The sequence below is a fragment of the Mobula hypostoma genome, chromosome 13, assembly GCF_963921235.1.
Source record: "Mobula hypostoma chromosome 13, sMobHyp1.1, whole genome shotgun sequence".
Taxonomy (NCBI): Eukaryota; Metazoa; Chordata; class Chondrichthyes; order Myliobatiformes; family Myliobatidae; genus Mobula; species Mobula hypostoma.
In genome coordinates this window covers 26,496,395-26,512,661 of record NC_086109.1, presented here as the reverse complement: position 1 = coordinate 26,512,661, position 16,267 = coordinate 26,496,395, and the positions used below count along the sequence as shown (strand labels likewise).

General features: G+C 39.6%; 1 protein-coding gene across 3 annotated transcripts in view; it reads right to left on the bottom strand.

Moving 5' to 3' along the window:
* LOC134355509 (semaphorin-3D-like) overlaps positions 1–16,267 on the bottom strand; it is a 116,592-nt gene that overhangs the window by 35,881 nt on the left and 64,444 nt on the right. For all 3 annotated transcript variants that reach the window (XR_010020100.1, XM_063065487.1, XM_063065488.1), the window contains exons 6-7: positions 15,131–15,259; positions 13,306–13,448 (exon numbers count right to left, since the gene is read on the bottom strand). Coding sequence is in view for 2 of the 3 variants with exons in the window: in XM_063065487.1 (XP_062921557.1) it covers positions 13,306–13,448; positions 15,131–15,259 (272 nt within the window). In the remaining variant the exon portion in view is untranslated. The remainder of the gene's footprint in view (positions 1–13,305; positions 13,449–15,130; positions 15,260–16,267) is intronic.

Below are 16,267 nucleotides of genomic sequence, written 5' to 3'. Positions count from 1 at the left end.
TACTGATGCTGAGATACATCCTAGAATGCACTGGGACTCATCTTCAGTGATGTGACCTGGGGTCATAGGGTGTTTTGGCCCAGGAGTCCCCATCAGGGTTCATCAGGCCCTGGCTTGTCCCAGTAGCATTGTTCCATGGGTCACACCTCCTGATCCACAGCCATCTGGAGCCTCGCTCAGCAACCTCTGTGATGGTCCTGATGTGGCTCTTTGCTTTGCAGCCCTCATAATGCCAAGGAGAGTAGGTTCTGCAGAGCAAGCCGCCAGCAAACCTCTACACTCCACCTGTATAGGCTCGCATCGTGCCCTCCACCCCTGTCTGGCACTGCTCTACTAACTCCTGGTATTTGCCTGAATGTATCAGATGTTGTTTCGTAAACTTCAACTTAGTTTGTATACCTCTGCAGTAGGACTCTGGTCAGACCCCACTTGGAGTACTGTGTCCAGTTCTGGTCACCTCACTACAGGAAGGATGTGGACACCACAGAAAGGGTGCAGAGGAGATTTACAAGGATGTTGCCTGGATTGGGGAGCATGCCTTATGAGAATAGGTTGAGTGAACCCAGCCTTTTTTCCTTGGAGCGACGGAGAATGAGAGGTGACCTGATAGAGGTGTACAAGATGATGAGAGGCATTGATCGTGTGGATAGTCAGAGGCATTTTCCCAGGGCTGGAATGACTAGCACGAGAGGGCCCAGTTTTAAGGTGCTTGAAGTAGGTACAGAGGAGATGTCAGGGGTAAGTTTTTTACAGAGAGTTGTGAGTGCATGGAGTGCCGGTGACGGTGGTGGAGGCAGATATGATAGAGTCTTTTTTTTTAGATTAGATTAGATTATGAGAACACTCAGTCCTCGTTTATTGTCATTTAGAAATGCATGCATGCATTAAGAAATGATACAATGATCCAGAGTGCTATCACAGAAGAACAGGACAAACCAAAGACTAACAGGACCATATAATTATAACATATAGTTACAGCAGTGCCATAATTTGATGAAGAGCAGACCATGGGCATGCTAAAAAAAAGTCTCAAAGTCCCGATTGACTCCCGAGTCCCCGATAGCAGGTGGCAAAAGAGAGAAACTCACTGCCATAAACCTCCAGGCACCGACAACTGCCGATGCATTGGAAGCACCCGCCAACAGCCGACACTGAGTCCGTCCATCCGAAAACTTCGAGCCTCCGACCAGGCCCTCCGATACAGCCTCCCAAGCACCATCCTCTGCCGAGCATCTTTGACCTCACCCTGGCTGCTAAAACAAGCAAAGCCGAGGATTCGGGGCCTTCTCGTCCTGAGATTCCGGACCACATAGTAGCAGCGGCAGCGAAGCGGGCATTACAGAAGTTTCTCCAGATGCTCCTCCGTACTCTCACGTCTGTCTCCATCAAATCAGAATTGTGCACGGTACCCTACTTGACATATTACAGATATCATTCACCGGCGTGGCCGCGCACGCTGCGTTTCGCCGCCATCTTCTCCTCCTCCTCTTTTAAGACACTCCTGGATAGGTACATAGAGCTTAGAAAAATAGAGGGCTTTGGGTAACCCTCGGTAATTTCTAAGGTAAGGACATGTTCGGCACAGCTATGTGGGCCAAAGGGCCTGTATTGCGCTGTAGGTTTTCTATGTTTCTCGTATTAAGGGATCCCTCCTTTTAGTTATCACATTTGTGTCATTGCACACTCTTAGACTCTTCCTACATAGCTACAAGAATGTCAGGTCTGATTAACCATACAATTGCCTGCCTTAGACTCCGTTCTCCTCAACCATGTATGTATTCCATATTCATAGATTTAATTGTCATAAATTGCACTCTTGAATCCACCACTTATCTTTTTGCTGAGCATTCATAGTGAACTAATTCATTCAGACCTGGACTACTTATCCGCTTTTTCCTTGCCAAGACGCATTATTTTGATCCATGAGGGTTTTGCTCGAAGATGAATGATGTGATTCACTATTTTTGTTTAATTCAGAATTTAAAAAAAAAATTAATGGTGTGGAAATTGGATTGTGTTGGATCAGTGCAGGATGATCCTTATATACTTTTTGAGACCAAAAAGGCAGATCCATGGGCAATCCAGAGTAACACATACAAAATGCTGGAGGAAATCTGCAAGTCAGGTAGAATCTATGGAGAGGAATAGACAGTCAACATTTCAGGCTGAGACCCTTTATTAGAACTGGGCCTTGGCCTAAAACGTTGGCTGTTTATTCCTCTCCATAAATGCTGCCTGCATGCTGAATATCTCCAGCATTTTGTGAGTGTTACTCTAAATTTCCAGCATCTCTTACATCCATGGGTAATCAGTGTGCTGGGTTTGTTTATTTACTATTAGTGAACTGCTGTGATGAGCATTCAATCACGGGCCTTGCAGAAAGCTATTGTCTGGTCAACAGCTGAAGTTGTACACGATCTCAGAGAGGAAGTGATGGGATGGTATTTTGCTTTGGGGTGTGGTTGGGGGGAATGATCCTTGCAGAGATCTGCTCTAAGTTCCACAACCAGGCAGAGCTGAAAAAAATAGGATGACTTTTCTTCAAGAGGGACTTTCTGACTGCCTTGCTGGGGACTGTTAGTTTTGCTGCCAAATGCCTAAGGATAGTTACAGCCATATGTGGCACATATTGTAGTCTGTCAATAGCAACTTTCATGATGAAGGCTTGAAGCAGCCACAGAAGTCCTGTTTGCAATTGCCAATATGATGAGAGCCAATAGGGGCTTTTGGGTGGGGGGTTAATTTGGGGACAGTGAATGCACTTCATCACATTCCACTTTCTAAAGCAAATGTTGAAGCACTTATTTGATGCTGGTAAATTAATTACACTGCTAAATAAGACAATAAGACTTTCATGTTCTTTTTTTTTGTTTTGTGGCTATCAGGAGGACAAACTTCAGAATTGCATATAGATATATAATTTGATCATAAATGAATCATTGAACCTTTGAAGAGAAAGATATGTATCGTACAATAGAAAATGAATCCAAATAGAAGGTGAATCTTTTTCTTTGAAATAACTGCATCTTAATTCATGACAGAAATTGATTTTCTTCTCTATGATAATTTGAGATAAATTAAGATGAATCAAAGGATTCAAATTAGCTTATGACCTTAAATTACCCTGTTAGTGCTCAGTAAATGGATTAGGGGGACTGCACAACAATTTTTCCTTCTACTGTTGGGAAAATGGAACCCAAACTGGAAGAATTAAATTGCTTTGTGTCCTGAGGCACATTGAACAAGCTACTTCATTTATGATTTACGTTATAAATCTTAACAACACCTTTCATTTATTTCAACGGGTTTGATTTCCAGCAAACTGATGTTAAAATATCCAGAATGTTTCAGTTATGCAATTAAATTCAAGCCTCTCCTGCTGTGGCATAAAGCATAATAATCTTCAAGACCTTTCTCACTGCTGAGATCTTCCTCCATTCAAAAGGTCACCGTCAAATCTATTCCAAATGGAAAATGTACCATGCACGATGTTGGACAAGCATTCAACTGAAAAGATGCCCTTTAGGCAGAATGATAATATGCCAGAACTATTTGCTGGCCCTTTTCAAAAGCAGGAATCATTACCAGAAGTGTACTTTCTTCAACTAATTTGGCATTAGCTAATCAGCAAAGTCAACAAAAGAATGCTAAAGGTAAAATCACGGGCAACTCCTCATACATACACTGGAGACATAAGAGATTGCAGATGCTGGAGGAACTCAATGAGTCAGGCAGAGTCTATGGAGGAAATTGGGCACTATACATTTCAGATCAAGAAGCTTCATATGGACATAGATTTGCAGATAAGACTGTCATGGTCCTGTAACTAATTCTGGACAAATGGTATAATAGATCTGCTCCAATGGTATGATATGCATTAATGAAAATATATACTTTTCCCCAGTATTTACAAACATGCCATATTATACATATCTGATCTTATAGTGTAAGAAACTAGGATACAGGAGTCTGTAGAAGACATGTAAGATTTAAAATTTTCTCAGTACCTTAAAGTATACTTTACTTATGAGAAAGCAGAAATTTAGCCAATGAAACCAAGCACCTCAGACCTCAAGTGGCAGAATATTTGAATGAAAGGGTAATTCAATATTAGTGCTGATGTGGAAGCAATAAGCTTGGAGCCAAGGATGAAGATGGAATGAATAGCAGCAGTGAAGGCCATAGAATGTTTGTTTGGAAGCAAAGGAACTTTTCTTATGTCACTTTCCTTGTTTAACAGCGGGAGGAGAGAGAGCAGCGTGCCGTGCGCGCTGCCCTCCGGTGAAAAATGATATTGTCTCCGTTAAATAGGGGTCGTGGACAATTCTGATTTGATGAAGACGGACGTGAAAGCACAGAGGAACATCTGGAGAAATTCCTGAAACTCTCATTCGCTGCTGTCGTTACTGCGCAGTCGGGAATCTTCCGGAGGGAAGGCCTCAAAATCCCCAGCTTTGCCTGCTGTTGGTGACTGAAATTGAGGTCAAATATTTCAGACAGAGATGGCACTCAGTACTCAGTGTCGGAGAGCTGATTCGGAGGCTCAAAGTTTTCGGATGACTCAGAGACGGATTGTGGTCGGGCATGGCAGGGAGAGTTCTTCTTCCTTCTCCCGTCTGCGTGGGATGTGGGACATTTGAGAGACTTTGAACTTTTACTGTGCTCATGGACTTCTTCATCAAGTTATGATATTGTTGCACTGTTGTAATTATATGTTATAATTATGTGGTTTTGTCAGTTTTTTCAGTCTTGGTCTGTCCCGTATTTTGTGATATCACACCGGAGGAAATATTGTATCATTTCTTAATGCATGCATTACTAAATGACAATAAAAGAGGACTGCGTGTCTTCATAATCTAAAATTCCAATGATGACAGGAAGCAAACATTTCCAAATTTACTCCTCCTTCCACTTGTCAAATGTTCCACAAATGATAGGCTCTCCAGAGAATTTCATATGGAAAGCTTCGTGCAAGCAAAGAAGAAAGCAATAAGGCTTAAGTTAGATATATCTGCAGCAGATGATGGATTTCTAAAATAATTGAAAAGATTCCAAGACATTAGATATGATTTTGCAGACTCACTAGATTGTATCCCTGGATTGTAAACTCTTAATGAGTAGGGGAAAGAAGGGAAGAAGTTTAAGATTATTTTTGGAAAGTTACTGGAATCTATCATCAGAGAGAATTGGGATAGAGTGACTGAAAATGTGGACAAGAATGATTTGGTAAGGAGTAATTAGCATTGTGTGGGGAAGCATAGATCATGCCTGTGTACCTACGTATCATGACACAGAAAAGTGCTATATGGCATATCGGGTTCATGCCAGCTTCTAACACAGCAATACTGTCAGTTGTTTCTTCCACCCCCAACTCCCACCACCTCATGATACGTATAAAAGTATTTATGAATGTCATCTCTGTGACCATCTAAAAATCATTTAGTAAAATGTTGCCAGGAAAACATTAGTATTCATAGTGCACAGTATTAAATGTAACCTTGTGGCAGTACGTTGAAAGACAATGTTCTCCTTTTGAGAATTTATGAAGAATAATATTCTCCAGCAATCTATTCGGGAAATTTTTCAGAATATTTATTATCAATTTGGGTGAAAGAATAAAAATTTGTTTTTCCAAGAATTAGGAGACATTGAGCAAAAATAGATAATTGTCTTGAACTCTGGACATGTTATAAATGGTAGCAAATGCTGAGGGGTCTACTGCTATGATCTGCGATATAACTATCATTCTTTGATGGCACCAACAAAATAAATTGTTGCCAGAGCCACTTGTCCCAAAATTTCAGGGCACAATAATACAGTCAACATTCCTCATCCCAACTTTTATCCTCTCTATAAACCTGCTGGCTCAATCATTGGTCCAATTTGCCAGAAATCTTTAAGATATGCAGGGCTTTTTTGCTTATGTTAGATCACATGGGCAGTTTAGTCAGGAGTCTTGTAAATTATCTTCAATAAATCCGTTTGGCATCAGAATCGCCAGAGGACTCTGAACATAAATGCTCTATCTTTTAATGATAAAAGAAGTAAGGGTTTTTGAGTGGCAAAATGACAGCAAATGTCATCATCTGGAACTCACTATGAGTAAGGATGGTGAAAACAAAGTCAACCAAGTCTGTTGAAGGGAGTTGAATAAACACTTTATAGGGCTTTATGTAAAGAGCAGGGGAATTGGAACTGAATGGATTATTCTACAGAGAGTCAATATGAACATCTTAGGCGAAATTACCCCATAATGCGCCATAAATGTTTTATGATTATGATCGAAGAATTTCTTTTTATAGTAGGAACGTGAGGTAAGAAGGTAGAGAGCAAAATAAGTCAAACGGAACAATTTTCTGCAGCCCGTAGAGAGCTGCCAATGTATGCCGGTACCATCTTAAGGTGGAGTAAATGAAACCACTACAACCAATGATCAGCTTTTTCTCTTTGACTATTTTTAGATACTATGCAGGAGGTAAAACCAAATCCAAGTAATCCATATTTTAACACCTATTATTTGTTTTTTTTTGCAGTTCCCATGTTGTTCCTTGCATTGTAAAATGGAATAGTGAAAGCTGGCATCGGAATCAGTTGCTCTCATGTTTTCAAGTATATCAAGTTTGTGTCACGTTTCATCAGTCAGCTGAGTGCAAATGGGAATTAAGACACAAGTGTAAAATCAGTTCTTGGTTTACAAGAACTTTACAGCTCCCTGGATAGTAGTTTATAAATTCTATCAGCTTTTGTTTTTACCAACTTCCCTCTTTCATTCAGGCAGGAGACCAACTATATTGCTCAGAAAAAGAGCTGGAAAGAACTTTAATCTTGGATTAGAGAAGAGATTTTGCAGTGATGGGAGGAGGTTAGTTCTATCAGTCTCTGAATGAGGTTATATATGTACCCAAAATTGTCCTGAAGAATCTCAAGTACAATGGCTGTGTGTGGTATCTTTGAGAGATTCATATCACTAGGACAGATTTTTGTAAGCTGAGGCAATCATCAGATGAAGGATTTCAGATGATGTCATAACCTGGGCAAGAGATCTCATTTCTCAGAGCTACCTAGAAATATGTATTCATACTCAATGCAGAATAATCTTATGAAGGATTGTTATACCTCAGCCGCTAAGTTGAGAAAATAATGGCATCCACAGAAGTTACTATGTTGCATCATAACTAAGGAGTTTCAAATGTGGTAATTGACCCAGATATCTTTTAGTAATTAGTAACACTGTGATCTAGATATTCATCACCTTTTAGCTGACTGAAGCCATAATGTAACCGTTGCTACAAATGTATAAGGTAAATACCGATAGTTAATCCTGTTATAATTATAGAAAGTATATTCTTCGATTTCCCAAAATCAGCATTTGTTATATTAACATCTAACTGCTTCGGAACTATGCAAGATCTATACCTCTGAGCCTGAAAAGACAGAGATACAGTAACTTATGAAGCTCCTCACACAAGGGACTGGATAGTTGGAATGCATCATAGGCCACTGAATATTTCTATTTATTTTATGACTTTCTGGCTCTAGGTCCTCTTTCCAAAGCATCAAATCATACAGCAGAAGAAAGTTATGGGAATAAATTTGAAGCAAATAAAAAGAAAATTATTTGTATTGACAACAGCTTGGTTTTTCCAGAAAGAGGAGGGAATTAAATCCTTTAGACCCTTTTCAAATGTGGGTCTGCAATTCTGACTTCAAGTTTCTCTCCAAAACTTATACACATAAAAATCTAGGTTCATGCTCCCATAAGATTATCATAATGTCAGAGGTACTCAACACGAAATACGTTGACAATTCGTGTCATGTAATTGTCTCACATTATTGAATTCTACCTCCAAAATTAATTCCATTGACTTCAACATAATGAACCTTGGAGACGGAATACAAAGACTTGAGACAGTATAGTACATTTAGGCCAGCCAACTGAGGATGAACTTCTAGACAGCTGAATTTCAAATGAGATACTAAATTAAGAACTTGATTACTCAGGAGTAATGACCTGCTAGAGGAACACAGAGGGTCGAGCAGCATCTGTGGAGGAAAGGAACTGTTGACATTTCAGATTGAAGCCCTTCATCAGAGCTACATCACAGACGATGATCAACCTGCCTCATGTTCCAGCATCTGCATTCCCTTGTATCCACCCTGATAGTTCACACAGGTGGATATTAAAGCTCCAATGCATCTACTTTAATGGAAAGTGGGAGAGTGATCCCTGGTATTCTCAAAATAATTTAAAAAAGAGCAGCAAGGAGACACAAAAGACTGCAGGTGCTGTAATCTGAAGCAGCAAGCAAGGTATTGGAGGAACTCAACAGCTGAGGCAGCGTCTGTGGAGGTACGGAAACGGAAAGTCGACATTTCAGGTAGAGAGCCTTCATCTGCACCAGTTAATAAAACAGATTATTTAGGCATGATCACATTGCTGTGTGTCATGGACGATGCCAAAATAGATATTTTAACATCCTTAAAGTAAAATTTAAAACCTAATCTTACAAGTTCTTTTTTTAAATTTCAGGAATATTTCTTGTCGAAAAATTTTAACAGTTAAAATCAGTAATAAATCACGATGGCAATTTACTTGCTTAATCATTGTCACAGTAGCTGACTTTTCATCTCATGTTTTCAATATTTATTGCTTGTTTATTTATTATTATTATTACTTCTTTTTTTCTTCTTTTGTATTTGCGCAGTTTGTTGCCTTATGCACTTTGGTTGTTCATCCGCCCCGTTGGTGCAGTCATTCATTGACTCTATTGTGTTTCTTGGATTTACTGAGTATGCCTGGAAGAAAATGAATCTCAGGGTTGGATATGGTGACATATATGTACTTTGATAGTAAATCTACTGGGAACTTTGAACTAAACCAACTTAACATTGTGCGCTTTAAACCTGATCAAACAAAGGAGGTCATGGGTCAAAATTAACTTCCTACTGTACATACTCTCATTGTCTCTATAATCCACAAATGTTAATGATTGAAGAAGTTCTTCCACAATTATCCAGGACAGGCCCAGTTGTTTAGGTATTAGAAAAATTGAGACTAGATTTTATTATGCTTTGCAGTCCACAACTATTTTCCAAGAAGGTCATTGTTTTATGCAGTTTGGTATTTGAACTATGGTAGGATTCTGTCTTTTCCCATCAGGATTCTGCAAGGTTCCGCTGACATGTGGAAACACTTTAAGGCATCACAAATAACTTACATGGTATGGCAGTGACCCTTTACTAGCCTCTGGTGCAGTTCCAAGTTTAGTCCATAAATCTGTCCATATTGGTATCTGTTTGTCCATGACATACTACTGAAAAAATATATCTGTCACGGAACAACCATAATTATAGCAGCTTCTAAAAGGCAGTGGACTTCTAAGGGAAAAAGCAACAAAGGGAGGATAAGCTTGTGCGTTTAACATTTAGAGTGGCTTTGGATTCCAATGTTATTCTTAAACTGTGAATTTATTTTCATTACTCTGAAAATGGTAATAATGGAACTTTGAAGAAATTGAGCATAATTATCAGAGAATAATTATTGCAAAGGTTGAATGTTTATTACTAGACTGCCAAACTGGTTAGTTTGATCCAACAGAAGTCAGTTAAAAAAAAATCAAAAGGAACTTCAATTAAGGATGATAAAATGTGGAGGGGAAATCTTATTTTAGAGGGAAAATCTCAAATTTTAAAATGTTCAGGATGCTGTCTGTGCAGGATTGTTTCACAAAATTTGAAATTTAATGTGTGTGTGTGTGTGGGGGTGGGGGTGGGGGAGTGGTTGTGGTGTTCTATATAACCCTGAGCTGTTCTACCTGCAATACTATTTCACCTGGTTAGGAACCATGCATTTTAAAAAATACCTTGTCCAAGAAATTGCCCTGAGCTGCTGCCACTCTGGAATATTACTATGCTGCTGGGGTGGTAGTCACCTTGTTTCAACATATAAACTGGGTTTCTGTCAAGTGATGGCAGCAGGAACAGCTAGGAAATGCTGCTGACTATATTCCTAATGGTTTAGCCAATTTGCTGTCCACTGGTGCCTTTCTGATTTACTTTTGTCTGTGTGCAGGGTCAACAGGAGGACACAGCGAGCACTAAATGTGCTTCTCTTCTGTTCTTATCAGAGGTGAAGAGATGTAAAGGCATTTTTTCCAACCTCTCCCTGTCTGCTCGTTGTGCAATGTGTTCATCCAGAATTCTTGGTTCATTTGTTAGAAAGTCATAAACACAAAAGAAAAATCTGCAGATTCTGGACATCTTAAGCAGCACACGCAAAATGCTGGAGGAACTCAACAAGTCAGACAGCATCTAAAAGGGGAATAAGCAGTTGATGCTTCGAGCTGAGAAGGGTTCAGCCCAAAATATCAACTGTTTATGTTTTTCCAAAGATGCTGACTGACTTGCAAAGTTCCTTTCTTGTTAGAAATTTGCTTTCATACCTTCAGTATGACCCTGCTTTGAAAAATACCAAGTTTCAACATTGTTTTCTATGAAACAATATGTCATACTATTTTGCAGGCTATTTTGGGACTGTGTATTCAAATGCAAAATTTATATTGATATTTTTGTATCTATTGATGCCCAGCTTCAGTATTAGATAGAGTATAAGTTTATTTAGTGATGTACAAAAAAGTCAATGAAGATAAATGTCAGGCCAAACTTCTATTCCTCGAGGACATCAGAAAGATTGCTGATCCTGTGTAACATTAGACCATCTTTCAGACATTTAGGCAGCAAGCCAAAACAATTATAAGGGTCCTTGTTGACTAATGAGTACCATAAACCAACTTTATAACCTGCCAACGGATAGCCGCAGGGAAGTAGGTTTTAGGACCCTGTCGCTCAGTCTTTAAGGGAGTGAACTAACATGTCATCATGACAAGGGAAAGTAAATTAGTTTTCAAGTTTAATGTTGTGCAGATAAAGTTTAAAGTGCAAAGTAAGTTTTATTATCAAAGTACATATATGTCTCCATATACCACCCTGAGATTCATTTTCTTGTGGGCATTCACAGTGAATACGAAGAAACATAATAGAGATCAACGAAGAACTGCTGGTTGAGGGGTAATAACTGTTCCTGAATCAAGTGGGGTGGGACCTAAGGCTCCTTTAGCTCCTTCCTGATGGCAGCAGCAAGAAGAGAGCATGACCTGGATGAAAACATTTCTCCTGTTTCTCTAGCACCCTCGAGAACTAATGGCAAACTAGGATTTCACTTGCCCACTTTTACCAGTTGAGCCATTGGTGTTAAGCTCAAGTGAGTTACAACTGCCATAGTCAAGTTTAAACATTGAAGGCAGCCTCAGAAAACAATTCCATTTGGTGAAGTGTTGTATGTGAAAATGGCTATAAGTCAACTGTCCCTCCAATACTCAAGTTTATTGCTTTTCTTGAAGTGTTAGGGATACTCTGTTGGCATTGGAATAGCAGACAAGGCAATTTTAGAACTGAATATTATGGATTAAATTACTTCCTATTGGTTAAACATGGAGAGATTGGCAAAATATTCTATTTTTACATTTTGCTCTCATTTACTTGCTGTTTCTTGCTTTCTGCTTCGTTTCCCTGCTGCTTTTAATCTCCTATAGTGTTTTAGTACGGCTCCCTGTTGGTTCTTCTCTCAGTGGACGGGATTGATTTCTCTAAGCCAAGAAGTTATCAGTACAAATCTCATACGAGCTACATGTTTCAGCACAGCATGGAAGGATGACTGTGTCATCAAAGTTGACCCTATTCAGGTGACACATTATATCTTGTGGTTCAGGTGGATGCTAAAATTCCTAAAGTACAGTCTGAGAAAAAGTTGAAATTTATCCAGGTTTCAGATTGATTGTGAGATTCACCGGGCAAGCGTTCATGTGGCTGATTTATTGCCCAGTGAATCGATTCGGCCTTCTACTTGCGGGAGGCGCACCCTTTCAGTGCAGGCTTTCAAGTGTGTATGTTTTCGTCTCAGCAAGCCCCGTTCGTAGCTCCTGCACCGTAAACTGCCCGGCAAGTACAGTGGCTGGTATGACTCACTGAAAATGCTTGATCCTTCTACTCCGTGCGTATGTAACAAACAGGACTGATGCAAGATCTCGGCCTGAAACGCCAGATGCTTACTCCCCTCCATAGATGCTGTCTGACTTACTGAGTTCCTCCAGCATTTTGTGTGTGGCCAAATATTTCAAGCATCTGCGAGTCTCTTGTGTTTATGAATCTCAAAATAAGTCACTGTCTTTGATATGTTTTAGAGTGTTTCTAATGAAGTATTATTTAAATTTCACTCTGTATTCTTTTCCCCTGTTGCTTTATTCCCAACGCAATTTATTTTTCTCTTGTTTATATTCTTAGCTTTAATGTTTTCTTTCAACTCTGCTCTCGCTCTCTCTCATTATTTCTTCTCTAGTGTCTATTGATATGATCCAGTCTGAGAAAATAATAAAGAACAGAGATATATCTGGTGCAAGTATGAGCAGATGGCTCTACAGAAATAATTAGAGCCAGGACTATGCTTTGCAGCATGTAGAAACTTCCACCAAAGTTCCCTTCTCCCACTTTTGCATCTTTTGGGAGGAGAGTTATATTATTTCTATTCAACTAAAATTCACGCTGAGAGCATGATTTGACGTTATAGTGAGCCATGATTGCTGTGTATTTAATATTTCAGTAATATTTGAGAAACCTTGTATATATATATTGTTTGATTAAGCGTTCTTGTTCGTTAAAATAATTCATTACAGGTTATATGTAAAAATACGTGACGTCTTATGTCATCTCTCTAGCACGTGACATATGCATGCCTCGCTAAAAGTAAACCCGAAGTTAGACTCACGTTTTGGACTCCCATGTCTTCCTTTGAATTACAATGATCAATTTTGCTTTTTTTTCCCCCCTGTGGTGGATTTATCTAATCTTCACACATCACTACGATATCACACCTAGGGGAGGTGGTTTGACATTGTAATCTTTACCTGCTCAGCTTAGACAGGTGAATGGAAGACCAATTAATGTAAAATTCTTTGCAAAACTAGCGGAATTCTCATTGCACTCATACACTCATACCCGAGGCGCTGACACACAGAGGGTTTAAAATGGTTGGAGTGGGAAATTGAGGTATTCCTCTCGATTAAAGGTTGGTTTACTATTCATAAATAAAAAGTTTTCTACCAGATCAGATTATCATATAAAGTAACTAATCTTGCAAAGGCTTCAAAAATACATAATAATAATATTAGTAAGAATAATACCATCCCTCAACAATTAAAAAAAATAAGATCACTAAGAAATATTGACAGAACCCAATTTTCAGAAACCAACCTTACAAACTCTGGCCACTCTGGAGTAAATGGCTCTTTCGAAGTCTGCTGCATCCACGGCTGTCTCTCTTAAAAATATGTATACTTTATCATCGTCGTCATTGGAAGTATCAGAAATTGGGTACATCCCAATAAACTTGGCATCTGAAGAGAAAAATATGTGGCAAATACCATGACTCAAATTAGTTCTGCTAGAAGTTAACTTTAAAACTTTAATGCAAAATGGCAGGACGAGATTGTCAAAACAACTGTGAGCTTCTATCAGCTTTCAGTGATCAGAAAAGCAATGCTGGGACTATTAAAATATAATTGAACACGAAGTCTAAGAAGACAGACTCTTATACTCCTGATCCATTAAAATTCTTTTCATTCAAGTCCAACCCAGTTCAATCTTCCACATGGTAGAACATGAACCCATCTTTATCGGACTCTCTTCATTTTTTCTAAGCAGGCAGTGCCTGACACGCCATGATAAATATTTCCTCATTAATCATTAACCTTATCAGACTTGTGTCTTTCCAGCACTGATCACTGATCTTTATAGAGTTAGCTGGCACCCAGCCATGGAATCCAGTCCAGCTTCCTTCCCTGGGTCAAGGTTACAGATTATGGCCTCTCCAGGTCGATGCCCCAGTATTTCACAGATTCCAATTCATCCTAATCCCTATTTCCTGTCTAACATTGCCAGCTCCTGGCTGAGGCTCTGCTCCCACTCGGTCTGAGCTGAGCCACATGATCCTCCCCTCCACTTTCCCACCCAATTTTCACCACATATGCTGAGCTCGAACTCTATAATTAGAGGGAAGCAAAATGATTTATGCTACATGGAGGCTAATAACACGATCCCTTGCCAAAACCTCTTGGCAGGTGAGAGAAAAGTGTCAAGAATGTGAGACATAAAAAAGGGAAAGATAGACAGAAGGAGAGACAAGGAAAGAAAGAAAGAGCAAATAAGTATGAACGAAAGAGAAGAAGTAAGGAGAAGTGAAGACAGAAAGGGAAAAGAAGAAAAGAAATGAAGGGAAGCTTAGGTGCAAACTACCTTTTGGGTTTATTTTCTTAGGATAATCAGTAAACCTAATAAGTACACCTTTTAATAAGCCAAAAAGGAGAAGGAGGAATTGCAATGGTATCGAAAAGTTGAAGTGCATACATCATGGTCACACAAAAGGCCTGCATAATGGTCAGAAGGAGTCCACCACCTCACAAACTCCCAACCTGCCTGCCCCATCTGTTGTAAAGTTTGTAGGTCCTCTTGTTGACCACCAATTTTCACCTCAGAATCCAAAGAACCAGAGTGGAAGCAAATCTTGTGCCGCAAGGATTGTTTAGGAGAGAAACATAGACCAATTACTGTTGGTGTGTAAAATCAGTGAAGTTCTGCACCTATTTACCCCAGAGGTGAATAGATTGCCAGCACACACAAAATGCTGGAAGAATTCAGCAAGTCAGGCAGCTTCTACGGAGGGAAATAAACAGGCAATGTTTTGGGCCAAGGTCCTTCATGGAAAGGAAAGAGCCGGAATCTCAGCCCAAAACATTGACCGTTTATGCCCCATCATAGGTATTGCCTGACTTGCTCACTTCCTCCAGCATCTTGAGTGTGTTGCTCTAAATTTTCAGCACCTGCAGAATTTTCTATGCCAATAAATTGCCAGTTTGGTGACTGCTTCAAGGCATGGTACAGACAAGACTTTTGCATGCAAGTTTGTTAATTCCACAATGCAAAAACTGATTCTGCAGTCTATGTAATTGTTAAAATTAAAAAATTTTAATGTCTATCACGCTGATATTGTTCATTTGCAGCAAACCTTATTCTCACTTACCACTTAGCCAAAGCAAGTTATTGTGTTCAGTGCGGATACGCTGATTTTCCAGATGATGTATAGGGGAACGAAATAGAGCTGTGTCTCTCCCAAGGAAGTCGGATGATGTCCCAGCGAAGAGATATCCATCTGGAGATTTAAAAATGGCGTAGTTCAGTTTCTCAGCTATGAAATATTTAAGAGGAATCTGAGAGGGATCTTCTTTACTTAGAAAGCAGTAAAATGAGCTGCCAGCAGAAGTGGTGGATGCGAATTCAATTATAACATTTAAGAGAAGTTTGGAAAGGTATATGGATGAGAGAGGTATGGAGGGCTATGGTCTGGGTGCAGGTGGGTGGGACTGAGAAGTAGACCAGACAGGCATGGACTAGATAGGCTGAATAGCCTGTTTTTGTGCTGCAATGCTCTATGACTCAGCTTCAATATTCAAAAAAATCATAAGAATCTATCAGCTCATTTTATCTTTCTCACTGTTTATCAATGTAATCACCACAAAAATTAGAGACAAGTGTAGGTTCTGCATCCACCAGAGCTCACTGGAGCTCCTTGTTAGTGATTACAAAGCAGCATAGTCATCAAATCCACCAACGGGAACTTAATAATCTAATAAAGAGGAGCAGGTGTATGCCAATTAGCTTCTTTACATGTTCTGCTATTCAATAAGTTTATGGCTTATCCAGTTTTGGCCTCAGCACCACTTTCCCACACACTCCCCATATCCACTGTGGTTCAGATATTTGTGCAAAGTTCAAAGTTCCAAGTGCATTTGTTATCAAAGTATGTATATATTCTATAACCTTGAGATTCGTCTCCTAACAGGCAGCCACAAAACAAAGAAACCCATAAGAATCCCTTAAAAAGACCATCGAACACCTAATATGCAGAGAAAAAAAACAAATCACGCAAACAAAAAATAGCATTCTGAGCTGAAGTCCACAGCAAGAGTCTGTCCACAGACCCTTAATTCAGTGCGGAGCGGAGCAGTGAGTCGAACCGGTCTGTTCTTTGCCTCAAGCCTTGAAGCCCTGACCTTTTCATAGAACAGTACAGCACAGTACAGGCCCTTCAGTCTGGCCTGGTGCTTAAATTGTTATCCAAACATCAGGTTCAGTTACTTCGATATGCTTTGGACCCTGC